We start from the raw sequence: 17,472 nt of genomic DNA, 5'->3' as shown, positions 1-17,472 counted from the left end.
ATTTTAATAGCTTACATATATTCACACAAGAATATATGTAATTGTGGTTGGCACAATTACTTTATTGTATTTTTCTCAAAAGCGGCAAGTTGTGATCAGGTTGGGCTTGTTTGAATTCCCATTAAATCAAAGAGCTACCAAGTAACATGTAAGATACACTATATCCATATTAGTATTTGTTTTCTTGGTTTCACAAGCAGAAGATAAATTCCACCTCTCCTACCTACCAAAACAATTTTGAAGTGATGTTCTATAGTGAATATACAATCTGTTCAATTGTTATGCAATAGAGTGATTATGCCAGTGTACAATTATTATGTAATAGAGTGATGATCATATTCTGCAATTATTATGTATTTAGTGATGATGACCTTATACAAGGTGCACTAAATGCTATTGAACAAGTTGATCAAATTATGTGGCAAAGCTGGTTGAATCATTTTCTACTAAAAAAATTATATTTAATATTATTAAAATTGACAATATATTAACAAAAATAATATATAATATGATCATAAGATTATCATTAATTTCTCTAATGGTATTGATAATAACAAATTCTTATTGTAATAGTCTCTCCTATGAACTTCAATAATAATAAAAAAAAAGTATTTCCCAATTAATATATAAATTTCAATCATTTATTTAATAAAATTGAAATCACTCTACTATAATTCCACCCAATCTCTAACGCAAAGCAATTTTATAAAGCTGACCCTAAATTGCACTTGTAAGCTAAAGAAAAATCATACACAAACTAACATTTTTTTTATCCCTTCTTTTAATCCAAAATAAGTTGTATTCTAAAAAGCGAACCACATTTCTCTTAATGTTTGGGCTTGGGCTTAGGCTTGGGCTTTCCTCAGTTGAAATCCAGCCCATAAGCCTTAACCCCATCAAGCCCAAAAATCCCAAAATGTTTCTCAAACTCCTCCCCAACTTTTCCATTCTCGTCAAATAGATCAAACAAGTAAACCTCCACTCCCACGCCAGGTCTCCTAGGAGTTCCGGCGTTTCTCATCGCACGCGCCACCACGTTCCCATTATACACCGCCGCGTTATCGACATTCGCCGCTTCACCTCCACTCGTCGGCCACCCGGTCTCCGTCACCGCCACCGTCACTCCTCCAAACCCTTCCTTCTCCATCGCATACACCAACGCATCGATACTCGCATCATACACATTACTGTACTCATACGCACCGTCTCGAACCGTACGGCCAGGTTCAGGTCTGAACAGAGCGTAATCCAACGAAACCTCCTCCGGTTTACTGTTGATATAGCTGAAGTAGGGGTAGAGATTGACCATGAACGGCGACCCGGTATCGGTCAGGAACTGGAGGAGAGGAACTATGGCGAAACGGAGGGAGGGGTCGAAGGAAGCGGAGGACGGCGGATACGATTTGGAGAGTACAGACGCAGCTTGCGGCGAGGATAGCTTGATGGAATCGGCAAAACCAAGGGTTTGGAGAGCTTGGTGGAGATTGAGAATGGTGGGGATGAGATGAGGGGCGTAGAAGGAGTCTTTTAAGAAAACCTCGTTGCCTACGGCGATGTATCGCACTTGATCGGCGGAAATGTGGTTGAAGATGTTGGACCGGAGCCAGTCCATGGCGGCGGACTGCGGAGATGTTGCGAGGAAGGGGAGGATTTCGTTGGGGACGCCGATCATTAGTTTAATTCCGGTGCCGGTAAAGGATCGGAGTACGGCGGAGTCGGTGTTAAAGAGGCGGACGTTAGTTACGCCATTTGATTGGAGGAGTTTGACGACGTCGTTTGTTGGTGGGAGATTATTGGCCACGCGGCCGTAGCATATTCCGATTGGAGCAGAAACTGCATTAAATAAATAATAATAGCCTTTTTTTTAAAAAATATTTTGTTGAAATCAAATATCACTACGTAAAATATACACGTCTTATTTGGTTAAAATTTTATCTCTTTGCACAAAATAAACCAATGAATAAATAATGTCACCTGCAGGTGAGAGAAGCAAACAAAGCTGAAGAAGGAATAGTAGTGAGAGTTGGGGTATCAAGAGGGGAAATGCTTGTCTTCCTGGCATTGTTCAACTCCACGATCGTATTTCGGAAGAGAAATACCATCATTTTGTATGGGATTTGGTGCTAACATGGCTATGGTAGATAAGTTTTGAGTCAAGTTTTAGTTATGGTTGGTTTAAAGCAATTTGCATGTGCTTTGGTTTTTGGTATAAAATATTATGCATTTGCATGCATCTACTACTCGTGTGGTTTTCAACGTTGGATTTCAAAAAATAGATTGATATTTGGTTTGGTAGAGGTTGGATTTTGCTAATATAAACGCGAATATGTGATCCTTCTATGATGTAATATAGCTGTTAGATTTATTATGGGCTGATGAGTACAAAATCATATAAAACCATACTCATACACATCAACATCAACATCAAACACAAAACAAATAATTCTTATTAAATATTAGAGTATATAATATAATTTTATTTTAGAAAACATGCTTCTTAAATCATAAATATAGGGGGAAATTTTGAATCTCTATAATAACTTGCAAAACAAAAAAAGGAAGCAAGAGGAGGGATACATGGATGTTAACCTACTGCATACACTTTCACTTATTTATCCTTATTGTATATAGAGAATATACTCATTTGGTACCCTATGTTTTTGCAAAGTATCATTTTGGTACTTTCTGTTTTCAATAATGCTCATATGGTACCCTGTATTTTAAAATCGTACATATTTGATACCTTAAACTCAGATTTGATAGATAAAATTTTGTCAATTTAATCAAACTATTGTCAATTATGTAAGTTACAAATTTAAATTTATAATTACATAATTACATATAATTGATGACAGAGGATACCAAAATAATAGTTTGCAAAAACACAGGGTACCAAATGAGTATATTCCCTTGTATATATAGGTCTCATATACTCTCATTAATATGAGCACCAAAATAGTATTTTGGTCTAAGTGTAAATCCTAAACCTACCAGGGTTATTTGTTTTGACTAGTTGAGTTGTCTTGAATAGTGTAGAGAAACTTAGGATAGAAGTAATATTAAACTCTTGTGTATAAAAGGGTTCACTTTACATTTAAAATACATATGGGGTCCACACAAATTATTAACTTTACCCTTTAAAATTTGAATCAAATTTAAATTCTCATTCACACTTTTACTTTATCCCATATCAAACACCCCTTAAGATTAGCAATCAAATTTAATGCATTTATGTGCCTCAAATATAGTTAGTTAACTAGATTATCTCATTATGGTCTTAATTAAACAATAGACATTATATCATGCATATAAATATACAATTATCCTTATATGCTAATATAGGCAATGCGTGAACTAAAATATAAAAATTCTAACAATAGCAACTCTCATTAGCGATTTATGAACAATTTTAACACTTATTTAAAATCTGATAAGAATTTCAAATCTTTACTTACTTTGGATTAAAGTAGCAATGTTATCTATGAATCTAACTCATGTACATTCTAACGTTGTACGCTATTAGTGAACAAGTTTCTATTGTGCAAAAGACTTAATTAAAAAAGGCAAAATAGACCGTCCAAATAAACGGCGCCACTTAACAAGGATCACTTGCAGAAGCATAAAGTTGTAAGATCGAGCATCTAATTCACACTCTTTGCATTTCCTGTAAACTCCGGGGCCCAAAGCTAGTACTTGTGCTTAAGTACCAACCTGTTTCGATTAATATATTGATATAATTTTCCTCCATGATTGTGCTAATCATATCAAAAGAGATTAGAAAATTCAAGCTCAGTCCACTCTAGCAGAATTATTCTTTTGAGAAAGGAAAAGGAATAAAGAAGACAATCAGCCCATTAAGTTGATAACCATGTATATGAAAAATTGCTAAAGGTTATCATTGCACAGATCCCTAAGTTGAACCTCATAATCTCTGTCACTAAAAATATCTTGAAGTTAGTAAATCTTTAGACCAGAAAAAACCCAAAAAGCAAATTTGGTCTCTCATTATTAATAAACTTCTGTTTGCTTTCACATTCTACTTTTCTAGTAATAAACATTTTCTTTTGTGGGGTAGTAATAAACATCTTTGAATGCCTTAAGGGACTTGTACACACTTCAAATTTTAATTAAAGTTACACTATTCAAAGTTGAAACCAAGGGATAATTCGCTATCAACGGATTAAGCGAAGTAATCGTTTGCTTGGAGGACTTCCCAAAACTTTGCTCTTTTCGTTTATTAGGCTTTAAAAGATTCTATCACATATTGCTATACAAAAAAATTATTTATTTATATTTCTCCTCAATGGGTTCTAATAAGAAATCAAATGGATTCGATTCTCACCAATAATAGTCTGCCAAGATATTGGCCACCAGATAATACTAATCCATAATTTCGTATATGCATTAGTGTACACTAGTATAATGCACTTATTATAATGAGATTATCTGTCAACAAAATGCCACTCTTTGATGGCTTTTAGAGAATATTAGTGTGGTCTAAAGGCTCCAAAATGTCACTTTCTCTTCATACAAAGCAATCTAAGCAAGCTCCTTCCGCAGTGAAGAAAACACAAGGAATATCTTTAGTTGTCTCTCTTTAATAAAGAAACATAACTAAAGTTACTCCCTTTTTTTTTTATTTTCACAAATACCCCAAATAATTTAAACACCACCATTCCATTATACATAACCACTTCTAACAAGGCAATAAACCTTGCTTGTTCCATGAGTAAACCCAAGTCTCCCTTTGTTCTCACTCAAAGAACCAACCCCAAAAACCATTTGTACTAAACCAAAATCTCATCCTCTCTTCTCCAAATCCCAAATCTTCCAAAGATGGCCACTATGCAACCCCAAGTACAGCAAGTTCCTCAGCCTCAACAACAGCAGCAACAACCCGTTTTGGTTTATCCAGTCACAAATCAGCCGACGCATGAGTCCACCCACCATTCAAGTGGGTCATTTGGGACAGTCTTCATTGTCTTGGCCGTGATTGTGGTCATATCAGCTATTGCTTGCTGTCTTGGCAGGCTTTGCAATCGTAAAGCCCATAGTCATAGCCATACCCAAAAGCCCAGTAAGTCTCAAAAATCTCGACCCAAAGGAGGCGAGCCTGATCCCCGAAATCGGAGCTTTCGGCCCAAAGAAGGAGACATAGAGTTCGGGAATCCACATTTTCAGTCCAAACAAGGTGATATTGAGTTTGGTAAAAGTAGCTTTGGGCCCAAAGAAGGGTTCGTTGAAACGTTCGGAAACCGTAGCTTTCGGTCCAAAGATGGGGACAGAGATACCGAGTTTGGGAATCCACATTTTCAGCCCAAACATGGAGATCCTGAGTTTGGTAAGAATAGCTATGGGCCTGGTCCTGGGCCTGGGCCTAGGCCAGGGTCCAGAGAAGGCTATGTTGAAACGTTCGGGAACCGTAGCTCCCGGCCCAAAGATGGGGATTTCGAGTTTGGGTTCGATAAGAGAACTCCGAGCCATGGAAAACCAAATGGGAACAGAGACAGTGGCAGAGGCCACAAGCCGTACGAACATGGGGATAAGAAGCACCATGGCCATGGTGATGGAGGGCATATGGACCCATAAATATATATATATGCTCCACATTGATCAACTCTTTAGGATTAGTTGGCTGGATTAATATCTCAAAATCCCTGTCTTTTATTCTTTATTATTACTTTTAATTTTCTTTATGTGGCCAAAAGAAGTTCATTTCTGTGTTTTTAGATTGAAACTAAACGTGCTATGTAAGTATCAATTGTTAACGATATGTTTCCGTGAACCACAAAGATATTGAAATAACATAAATGTTTAGTAAAAAGACATTATTATAAATGTTAATGTGATTTTACTGAACTAAAGATCTACAATAGTGATTCTCTAAAACTAGGTGCATTTGTGTTTTTTATGGGTGATTTGGCTTACAAGTTTTCTTCGATACCTAATAAGAATCTGAGAATTCTTATTTTATTCTAATTGAAGAAAAAAATAGAAATATAAAAATTTTGTTGCCATTTTATCTCATTAATTTGAACATATTTTTTTATATTTAAAAATAATTATTATGAATTTCAAAATTGATGTGGGGAGGAACTAGAAGTTGAATCATGGCATGCATTATGGTGTAAGTATATAATTGATTAATTCAAAACTAAAAGTTGGCTTTAGCAAGATGGGACTCATAATTGTAGGCCCCTTGAATAAAATATGTCTGTCTTCAAACACTAAAGCGAAATAACGTGCCTAGGAATACTTTTAGTAAATTCCATGAAAATTGGATATAGTTGGCATATATATCGGTACGCAATTTAAAACATTTGAAGACAGGAAAGGAGGTTGATTGATTTAGCTAGCTAACAATTTAGACAGAGTACTTGAACGAAGTCCATAAAGAAACTGATCTAAAAGGATTTTTATTCATTGCTTTCTTCTTAAACTCTTACACTGCACTAGTTTATTCAAGAAACTACAAGAGCAAACTCCCTACCACTTGTGCGCTTTTATTTAGGGTTGAGCATCGGTTGATTTGGACAGTTTTTTTATTCTAAAATTTAGATTTTGGTTTTCGGTTCGGTTTGGTGTGATTTAAAAATTGATTGACCTATTTACAATACCTAAAAAAATCGACCGATTTAGATTGCATTTTGGTCGGTTAAAACCGTCCAAATCGAACTTATTTTAAAAAAAAAAAAAAAAAAAGTTAAGTTAAAAAATGTAGATTATTGGAATCCATTTTTGAGTTTTTTTGTAATATGAAAATGGTTCATTTAATTTGTTAATTTTAAGATTTGAAAACCTAAACACATGGTTACAATATTACATCCACAAATTTGAAACCTAAGCATATTCGGTCGGTTTCGGTTTGTACAGTCGGTTTGCAACTAACTTATAAAATCGATCGACTTAATATCATTTTCGTCAAAATGGTTTTACTTATTTTCGGTTCCGTAGGTTTTGATTTTTTCGGTGTTCGAGCAGTCAGTTTGAACAGTTTATTCAGTATTTTGGATTTTTTGCACAGCCCTTATTTTATGTTCACCAATTCTCACAATTATTACCATTTTGGAACGGGTCTTGTTGTTGTACACTGCACACATTGTTAGCGTAATATTATGTTACATAATACTATATATATTGTTTGCGGTGTGCAGCGAGATGGGTCCTAAAAAGAGAACATATTCTTTCTCTCTCTATATATATATATATATATGACATTATAATATAATTTTTTTTATTGTGGTTACAAATATCAATTTTGACACCATCTAATTTTCTAATTACCTTTATGAATATATCATATATGTTCATGATTTTTCATTGTATTTTTATAATTATTATTATTACTTTACTAGCACTAAGACATTATTATTTCCTCGTATAAGTTAGCGTACATATATGAAATTAAATGTGAGACTTAGTAGGATGAGCAATTTGAGGATTCTCCAAAGTGAATGAAAGTAAATCATTGTTATAATAACAATTTTGAGCATAAAAAAAAAAAAAAACTTTTTTTTCACCCTTGCTTTTTCTGATTATAAATTTGGACCTTGTATTTTAAAAAAATTATTTTTGGATTTTATATTTTATAAAATTATTTAAATAGATCCCTAAACTCAATTTTGATAAAGAAAAAATTGAATATAACAATACAGTTTTTAAGCAAAATGATTTTATTTATATTTTGAATTGTTAATTTGGTAAATTATTTGTGATTTCAGCTGAGAAAACTTTGACCAAAATAAGGTTTAGAGTTATATTCGAACAATTATATAAAATATAAGGTCGAAAAAATAATTTATCTAAATATTCAAACATACAAGTAACGAGACAAAATACAAAGTCAACAATATATATAAGACTGGCTTATCTTGTTGAGCATTCGCATTTACAAGCTTCTCTAACAGTTAGACTCCCGGTAATTAATTCAAAAGAACTAGGAAAATAACAAGATGACAGAATAGAAAAATGGAAAGAATTGATGGACATCAAAAAAAAACAAAACAAAAACTTTACAATTAATAGGTCAAATTAGTCCATATGTGGCAATACTTTCTCACAAATATACATCAAGCATGTATAATATTTTATGGGCAACCAAACGTGAAAAGAGTACCCAAAAAAAGTGATAAAGGATATAAATCAAACCATGAAAAATAATGTGGTATATTTCAAAAACTATTTAGAACTGACGGTTGCCAAAGTTGGATTGTGGGCCGCCGTATCTTTGTTCACCACCATTATTGATATTATTATTACGTATTGTAAAGGCTCGAGTTTCAGACTCTCCACTGGAACAACCATCTCTCCATGTTGACTTTTGTTGACCAGAAACCTCTTTAGAGTTGAACTCTCCACTGTATGTGTCATATTCCGAACTGTCTCCGCCTAGTGCCATTTTTCTAAACCTCATAATGTCTTGGTTGTATTGCCCAGACTCGTATATAGTGCTCTGTCCATACTTTACTCCATTGGACAGATCAGACATTTCTCCTTCGCAGTCCAATGCTCTCGCCACCTGAATATATGCAAGTAAGTACATATATATGTGTATATATATGTGTGTGTGTGTGTACATATTGATAATACGAAGAATGAATAAGAAGATCACGTACCTGTGCCATACGAGGTCGTTTTGGGGCAGAATGGCGAACACAGGCAGCGGCTGCCTCTACCATTCTGATCATTTCGCTCTCAACATAGTGATTTTCAAGCCGTGGATCCACTAATTCACTCAAGTCACCAGTTTGAAGGGCTTCGATGAGCAGTGGACGAGCCTGTCAAATATTTTGACAATGTATAACATGTTAACTCTATATGACAATGAATACAAACAAGGATCATGGATCATCATCTTATTACGTACCCATTCCACCAAACTCTCATCCCCGAGGGGTTGAGTAGGGTCAACAGGTTTACGCCCAGTTATAAGCTCTAAAAGCACCACTCCAAATGAGAACACATCTGACTTATCTGTTAATTTTCCACTTGATGCATACTCTGGTGCCATGTACCTGCAAAGCCCAATTTGAACATAAGAAACTGGCCAAGTTGAAACCTGATATGAGTTGTGACTGATATGGAATCACTACTATGATAATGAACTATCAAGAAACAATCTTGAGGATTAAATATTATATGATGATATTGCACAAAATTTGTAACTTACCCAAATGTCCCCATAACTCGTGTGGATACATGGGTGTGAGTGTCGTTTGATGGCTTGGCTAGGCCAAAGTCAGCAACCTGTACTCCAACAAAAATCAAATCTTAGTACAAGAGAAATATTATTTTGAGTAGTGAAAAACTGAGCAACAAAGAGACTATGAAATACATGCCTGTGCCTCAAAAGCATCATCAATTAAGATGTTAGCAGACTTTATATCTCTATGGATAATTTTTGGATGGCCTGTCAATGGATCAGATAAACAAATGTGAGAAGGCATTAAAAGCTATAGTAAATTTAAGTACACACACAGTACAACGAGATGAGAGTGCTCAAAGAGATGCATACAATCTTCATGTAAATATGCCAAACCCTTCGCAGCCCCCAAAGCAACCCTCAGTCTTTTGGCCCAATCCAATACCGGCAGTCCAGGAGCTGATAGCATAATTTAGCATAGCAGTGAGCACCAAAAGAAGAGACATAACAAACTAAAAGAACCCAATAACAAAAAAGTGTTGAATTAACAATACCATGCAAATGATGCTCTAGAGTTTGATTAGGAACAAATTCATAGACGAGCAATCTGTGATCCTCATCTATGCAGTATCCCACTAAAGACACCAAATGACGATGGTGAACTCTGCTGATGATCTCAACTTCGGCCTTGAACTCCCTTTCCCCTTGTCCACTACCAGCCTTGAGCTCCTTCACAGCCACTATTCTCCCATCAGGCAACCAGCCCTTGTAAACACACCCAAACCCACCTTCACCAAGCACATTTTGACGCGAAAATGAATTTGTTATCTCCATCAAATCTTCGTAGCTGAAATATGGATTAGGACCACCTATCTCCAAACCCCCACCATGGCTTGCTGCATTGCCTCTCTGACTCCCATGGCTATTGGAAATGTATGAATTGGGGCCTTGTGAGCCATAGAAGCTGTCCGCTGGCCCAGAGTGGTTGTTGACGAAATTACTGTGTTGTTGTTGTTGTTGTTGTTGTTGTACTTGACCCCCATAATATCCTTCTGATTCAGATAACACCCAAAAACCATTGATTGAAACATGAACTAAAAATCATTACTTACATCATATTCATATATAGTAATATAGATACGTACACACCTGATTTTACAGAAAGAGGACCTGCGGGCATGTAATGTTGGGAAGCATAAAGCTGATCTTTTCGTCTTCTTTTTCTCCTTGAGCTGAGGAAGAGGAGGGCTATTAAGGTAACGAGGACGACTCCAGCTACGGCTACCCCCACAACAGTTCCATGATTTCCATTTGATTGTGATGATGATTTTGAGGTTCCAGAAGACGAGGCAGACGAAGAAGAAGAAGAAGACCCTGTTTTTGAACCAGATGTGGGACTTTGTCCACCATTGTTATGATCATTATTCGACAAAGTGGGAGTTGGTGGAGCATTTGAGCTGGGAACCGTTGGTGGGGTGAATACATTATTTGGTGAACTTGGGGTCGGGACTGTGGTGTCGACGGGTGGTGAAACAGGGGTAGAGGTAGGAGGGGATCCAGACACCTCCGGAGGTGGCGGAGATTTCTGCTCGGAACCAGGAGGAGTAGACGAATCCCTCGACGGTGACGGAGGAGAAGGTGGGGTTTCCGAGATTGGCGATGGTGGTGGGTTTTTTGAGTGGTTTTGAGGAGGAGGCGGAGAAGGTGAGACAGTCGGATTCGATGGAGGCGGATTTACAACAGGCGTCAACGCCGGCGAAGGTGGTGATGGGGTTGTGCTTGAAGGTGGCGGGTCAGAAGGCGGAGGAGAGCTCGAACCCGAATCCGATGGAGGTGAGGGTGCAGACGGCGGCGGCGAAGGTGGCGGAGAATCAGAAATAGACGACGGCGGTGGTGACGAAACTACTTCAGGTGGAGGGGGAGAGGCTTCAGAGGGAGTAGTGGGTGATGGAAGTGGAGGACTTTGGGTGTCTTCGGTTGTGGTGGCCGGCGGTGATGACGTGGAGGATTCCGGCGGAGGTGATGAAGAAGAAGTATCGGAAGGAGGCGGCGAGTTAGGATTTACAGGAGGAAGAATGTCATTCAAACCCGACATCTCTTACCTCTCTGGTAATGGTCTTCTTCTTAAATTTTTCTTGTTTTTGTTTCTATAATTTTTTTTCCATTACAAAGCTCTATTATAATTATAGATAACCCAAAAACAAAAAAGTACGTAAAATCAAAAACAAAAAACCATGCAAAAGGTCGTACACGTAAAAATCTGCTAATAACTATAACATCAATGGCTATGGCTGCCTTTGAAATTGAATCAAAGGAAGTTAAAAATAAAAAAACGCGTATTGATTGAGAGAGAGAGAGAGAAAGAGACAAAGAAGTGGTCCTGTGTTGTATTAGAATAGAAAACCAAAATTCATGACTGCCACCACCATGATCACCAACATTAAACAAACGACAACTAAAAATTCTCACTTTTTTTAGTTTAAAAATAAATAAATTGAACAAATATTTTCTTTAAAAAAATTATAATGTTATGATTGTTACGAGAGTATATTGGCTGAATCTAATCATGTAATATGGCTACTTGGGTGCACGATCTTCATTGAATTGGTTTAAATTCTCCAACTGTCTGACCTTATTTTAATTAATACCATGATTTTTCTCTCCTTTGATTTCGGGTTACCGCGCAATTCTAATTTTGGTAATGGGCTAGGCCCAATGGGCTGAAAGTCTGAAAAAATAGAAGATTTGTTATTAATCAAAAGTAATTACTCACACAAAGTTTAATACTCACACAAATTTTATTTTGGGTAAATAGGAAATTTTCCCCATAACTATAGCAATTATTGTAAATGTGTCATCTTATATTGCATATCATTCATTTTTATTGAAACAATTTACTCATATAACACTGATGTTGCGCTAATATAACGAGATTCAACAGTCCTAACAAGCAACTACATATATATATATATATATAGTTGAAGAAGTTTACATAAATATGGGAAAAATATATATAGTTTCTAAATTTATGGAAAAAATAATAATTGTACAAAATATGGTAAGTTTTGAAAAAAAAATTTAAATATGGTAAATAAATTACCATAAACTTAATTCTCTTATTTTCTCTTCTCTCCTCACGATCTCTCTCTCTTCTCATTTCTTTCTTTCTCTCCCCCATTCAGTGTCCATCTCAGATTAGCGATGCTACCTCCGCCGCTGCCGACGACGACGACGAACTGGTAAGTAACCAAGTACTTGACTTCATATTTGATTTGATTTAAGAAATGTACTTAAGAAAAGTTGATTGCTATTATTTAGTGTAGGCTAGGGTAATATAAGAAGCTAGGTAGTTGAATATTTTATGGTACTTTTAACATATGAAAGCTTAGGTTAGATGATTAGTTTTTTTGGTTGAAAATGACAAAAGTTGTCAAAAGGTTCTTCCATGTGATGTTAAGATCAATTGGATATAGGTTTAGCAGTCAAACGTTCATCAAATAAGGTTCTAACATAAATATTTATGTGTTTATTAATTATTTAAAGAAATAGAACTAGAACGTTTGCTAAAAAAATGTATCGATAGGTTTACAAAATTTATTTAGAATACAAGTACAAGAAATAAAAAAACAAGCAAACAAAACTTTTGATTTTTCTGGGTTTTTTTTTTCAAATCTGTTTAAGTAACCAGGTACCATGAGGCCTGATTCATTTTATTCATATCAGATTTTTTTTAGACCTAGGTGTAACCAGTTACAATAGCGATTAATTTAGATTCTTTTGTTTAGATTTAATTTTGTTTTCACACTTGACTAAGCAACCAGGTACCATAGCAATTGGTTTTTTTTTTTAGATTTGATTTTTTTGTTCAAACCTCGCTGTAACCAGTTACGATTATGATTAGTTTAGATTTTTTGTTTGAATCTTATTTTTTTCCAAGTCTGGCTAAATAATCGGTTACCATCGCAATTGTCTCTGATTTTTTTTATTTTTTTTTCAGACCTAACTGTAACCAGTTACCTTCACCATCAATTTAGTTTTTTTTTTTCATATAATTTTTTTTTCTTCCAAATCTCACTAAGTAACCGATTACAATTCAATTGATATTTTGATAATGGTACATTACTTAAAAAAATAAAAATTATTTTTATAGTTGTAACCAGTTACTACAACACCTCTCAAATAATAAAACTGATTTTTATAGTTGTAACCGATTACCACACATCATTAAAAAAAATGAACAACTTGTTCTATCATAATCGCTATGCACAGAAATAGGATTAGCATACCACTTGATTAAATAGCTAAAACAACAGACATAACATACCATTTTCCACTGAAAAAATATTGAAATTGAATCTTTGAATGCCTAAGGTACCTGGAGAGAAAACATCAGCACTGGCGTCCTAGTCATAGTGTGGTGGTTAAGGATATTCAAGATGTGAACAAGATGACAGTAGCTCTGTACGTTACTCATACCATAAACTTTCAGAACTATGGGGACAAGAGCAGCCGAAGATCCGATCTAGTATTAGAATTGAAGAGAATATTTGAAAAACTTGGCATAAAATACCGGCTGCTGCCTCAAGAAATTCAAGCCAACTTTGTTGGTAACGCCACTACTACAGCACTGCATTCCACACGGCGATGATCTTAAATCCTTTCCTCTGCAAGTACTTCTTCTTCTTCTCGAACAAATGACTAGTCTTTTATTTCTTTTGATTCGTCAAGAGTTTCAAATTATCTTTTTTTTTTGTGGTCCTGAGACTTTCGCCTTGTGGAATGCCTTCAGTCTTGGGTTATATGCTGCTAGTCCTTATCTAGATATTTGGTGGTAAAATATTTTATCAAATATAAATGATAAAAATTAACACAAATAAATTAAAATTATAAAAAAATAATCTCAAAATAATAAAAAATAGATAAAAATTAACACAAATAAATTAAAATTATAAAAAATAATCTCAAAATAATAAAAAATAGGTACTAAAAAAAGTATAAAAGATAAAATATGGTCTACAAATAAAGTTTTACAAATATATGGGAAAAAAGCTCCCATAAAAATGTAAATAAAAAAAATATGCCATAAAAAACTTTTAAAAAAAAATGCCATATTTTTCAAAGTTTATAAAAAAATCTCATATTTGGTGTAATTTCCTCATATAGTTGTATAATGACAAATTTTGAAAATTTGTATTTGCATTCTTAGAACTAATTTTTGCACGTTTAACATCAATTATCTGAATTTTGACTAACTTCAATTAGTTGAATAAACCATCGTGTTGTAACTATGCATGTGATATATGGCTACATAGCAAACTGCTTAAAAAATGAACATAATATAACAAAATTGATATGTTTGCAATGATTTTGATAGTTCAGTGGGCATTTTTGCCACAAAAAAATAGTTCAGGGAAATTTTACAAGGGCTATAGTTCGGGGTAGGGCTGTGCAAAAAATTTTACAACCCGCCCAACCCGAATAAACCGCCCAAACCAACCCGAAAAAACCGTCAAAAAACGCAACCCGAATAAACCAACCAAAATTTAAACCGCCCAATTGTTACATTGGGTGGGTTGAAAATAATTATCAACCCGCCCAATTAAGAATTTATTATTTTTAATATATTCAAATAAATATATAAATTAATTAAGTTTTGTTTTAATTTTTTCACTATAAATTTAAAATATTGTTTTAAGCTTAAAAATATAAACTTCACACTATTAGAACTAGTATTTAAAAGAAAAAAATTACAAAAATGTTAAAAAAAAAATACCACTTTTGTTTGGGCGGGTTGACCCGACCAACCCGCAAAAAAAAAAATACTATTTCGGTTTGGGCGGGTTAACCCGACCAACCCGCCCAAATTATTGGACGGGTTAAAAAAAAAAATTTCTTAATTGAACAAGTTAGGGATCACTTTTGTTAACCCGATTATGACATTGAACGAGTAAAAATACCTTGTAACCCGACCAACCCGCCCAATGCTCAGCCCTAGTTCGGGGTGGGGGGGGGGATTACTATTTGTCCTTTTATTTTTGTTGTTTTTGTAGGTTGTTTCTCAGTTATCCAAACAAGACGCTTTTAAGTTTGGCTTTAAATTAGCCCCCTTTTCATGTTGAATATGACAGCTTGATTTAATCCCTACATACTCTAAGAGTTTCTTGTATTTTATTGAGTTAGGAAATTCTGTACAGAATGTTACAAGTTTGTTGTCCAATTTTTTCTACGATGTCTCTAATTTATGTTTGTTTTACACGTGGATTAGTTGTACATGCTCTTACGGTAGATGAAAAACTTGTATACTAGGACTTTTTATTTATTTTGATCTCTAGATGTATTACAATCTTATTATTATTTTTAATGAAATATTCATTACTAAAAAAAAAGTAATTACTCAAAATATGATATATATATATACATATTAATAACAATACTAACTAATTGATTAGTTGGTTGCTGCTACTTGGTCAGGGATGACAATTTTACCCGAAAACCCGTTTACCTATGGGTACCCTGCCCTGATAGGGAGGGTATTACCCGATAAATTAGGGTTTAGGGTAGGGTGAGGGTACAACGATATGTACCTGATGTGGGTATAGGGTAGGGTACGGGTATGGGTGTACCCAACCCTATTACCCTACCCGACCCTACCCGATTGTGTGTGTATATTAATTTATAGTTATTTGCATATATATATATGTAAATTTATATGAATATATTTAATTTTTAAAATATAAAAAATAAAATTTTATAAGTTAAATTAAAAGATATGTAGAAATATTGGTATATCTTACATATATAATTCCATGCCATACAATATATTATAAATAATTAACTTAAATTTTTAATTGTAATTTATACACTGAAAATTAAATACTTAATGATCTAAATTTATAAAATCAATTAATATATACTATGTACATAATCTAAATATAATTTGTTCTATTAGTATTTAAGATCTTTTACACATTATATTACATTTTAATTAACTTACAACTATAAATAAAGATAATATATCATATTAACTTTTACAATCTATATCACACTATATTATATTCTTATTAATTTTATAAGTATAAACAATAACTTATTGGTAGTTACTATTTTTAATACTTAATATATCATGTTATATTTTATTTAATTTTATAAGTATAATATATTGATTTTTTTTTCAATTTTAAATTTTCTTAGGGTAGGGTTACCCATGGGTACCCTATACTCGTTAGGATAGCTCCAACCGGACTACAAAACAGCAAATATAGTGCTAAAAAGGCACAAAATCAAATCCAACACAACTGCATTTATCCCACCATTATGTTGTCAAGCTACAGTACCCCACCAAATATGGTGGAGTACTATAGCAACGACAAAAAAAATTCTTTACTATTTTGCTTTTTATATTAGTATTTAATAATAAATATATATGTATATTATTTATATATATGATAAAATAATAAAATAATAAATAATGTACCTTCTAGTGTCATGTTTTGTGTTGTGGTTGGAATTGAAAAAAAATATGATACTAAGATTCTTTAGTTTTTGTGTTGGTGCAACACTATATATGGTGTTATGAGTTGAAGACGGCCTTAAAGTAATAGCTGTACCCTACCCACAAAAAATTATAAGGTAGAGTATGGGTAGAACTTTTTTTATATAGGGTAGGGTCGTGGAATAGACATTCCCTACCCATATCCTACCCGTTGCCATCCCTATATATGGCTTTTGTGCTGGAAGTGTATTAGGGTATTCTAATAAACTTTCCATACTTAGAAATCTTGACGGTTTCACTATATTTTTATTGACATTGATTTTTTTAATATAAAATAAAATATTAATATTGTTGTAGTTTATATACAAAAATGTTAAAAGAACGAATAAATTAGTCTAATTAAGTTACTGAAACAAAAACATGTATGCACGTAATATAATTAATGCTATAAATATGAGGGAATCAATAAGTTGATGCCAAGCGCAGTAGTAATTAAATATGATTTAAATATTTTATCATAAGAACATGTTCACACGATTAAGAGAACTATATGTACGAACAAGTACTCTTACTTGCCAACAAGCAGATCTATCATTACCAATGGACCGTACAACATTTGTCTTTACCCTACAAATATATTTCTTAAATTTATTAGGTCATACAATCAATTGTAGTTAGAGCATATACTACAATTATATTTCTTAAATTTATTAGGTCATACAATCAATTGTAGTTAGAGCAGTTTAGTTTATCTGTTTGTTTCGTCGTTAAGTCCGCTACATGACGTAAAATTTATTTATAATTTGGATATTTTTGCCGCAAATATATCTTAAATTAG

General features: G+C 33.8%; 3 protein-coding genes across 3 annotated transcripts; 1 reads left to right on the top strand and 2 right to left on the bottom strand.

Annotated features, from left to right (window-relative positions):
* Nucleotides 1-618: 618 nt before the first annotated feature.
* Nucleotides 619-2,325, bottom strand: LOC133820931 (glucan endo-1,3-beta-glucosidase-like). Its single transcript, XM_062253492.1, has 2 exons — nt 1,975-2,325; nt 619-1,833 (listed from the first exon to the last, which is right to left on the bottom strand). The coding sequence occupies exons 1-2, from the start codon at nt 2,060-2,062 to the stop codon at nt 863-865; spliced, it is 1,059 nt and encodes a 352-aa protein (XP_062109476.1). The 5' UTR covers nt 2,063-2,325; the 3' UTR covers nt 619-862.
* A 2,360-nt stretch (nt 2,326-4,685) lies between these two features.
* LOC133822107 (uncharacterized) lies at nt 4,686-5,838 on the top strand. Its single transcript, XM_062254334.1, has one exon. The coding sequence runs from the start codon at nt 4,837-4,839 to the stop codon at nt 5,587-5,589; it is 753 nt and encodes a 250-aa protein (XP_062110318.1). The 5' UTR covers nt 4,686-4,836; the 3' UTR covers nt 5,590-5,838.
* A 1,998-nt stretch (nt 5,839-7,836) lies between these two features.
* Nucleotides 7,837-11,497, bottom strand: LOC133822106 (proline-rich receptor-like protein kinase PERK12). The gene is made up of 8 exons (XM_062254333.1): nt 10,292-11,497; nt 9,697-10,194; nt 9,515-9,601; nt 9,339-9,409; nt 9,170-9,246; nt 8,867-9,014; nt 8,616-8,777; nt 7,837-8,518 (listed from the first exon to the last, which is right to left on the bottom strand). The coding sequence occupies exons 1-8, from the start codon at nt 11,235-11,237 to the stop codon at nt 8,183-8,185; spliced, it is 2,325 nt and encodes a 774-aa protein (XP_062110317.1). The 5' UTR covers nt 11,238-11,497; the 3' UTR covers nt 7,837-8,182.
* Nucleotides 11,498-17,472: the final 5,975 nt, after the last annotated feature.

Source organism: Humulus lupulus, chromosome 3, assembly GCF_963169125.1.
Source record: "Humulus lupulus chromosome 3, drHumLupu1.1, whole genome shotgun sequence".
Classification (NCBI taxonomy): domain Eukaryota; kingdom Viridiplantae; phylum Streptophyta; class Magnoliopsida; order Rosales; family Cannabaceae; genus Humulus; species Humulus lupulus.
This window is presented reverse-complemented; position numbering and strand designations above follow the sequence as displayed.

Coding starts and splice junctions, on each gene's coding strand:
- LOC133820931 (XM_062253492.1), bottom strand. CDS start 2,062: ATGCCAGGAAGACAAGCATTTCCCCTCTTGATACCCCAACTCTCACTA. Junction 1,834..1,974: donor TTTGCTTCTCTCACCTGCAG/GTGACATTATTT, acceptor TATTTAATGCAG/TTTCTGCTCCAATCGGAATA.
- LOC133822107 (XM_062254334.1), top strand. CDS start 4,837: ATGGCCACTATGCAACCCCAAGTACAGCAAGTTCCTCAGCCTCAACAA.
- LOC133822106 (XM_062254333.1), bottom strand. CDS start 11,237: ATGTCGGGTTTGAATGACATTCTTCCTCCTGTAAATCCTAACTCGCCG. Junction 10,195..10,291: donor TCCTCTTTCTGTAAAATCAG/GTGTGTACGTAT, acceptor TATCTGAATCAG/AAGGATATTATGGGGGTCAA. Junction 8,519..8,615: donor AACGACCTCGTATGGCACAG/GTACGTGATCTT, acceptor GCATATATTCAG/GTGGCGAGAGCATTGGACTG.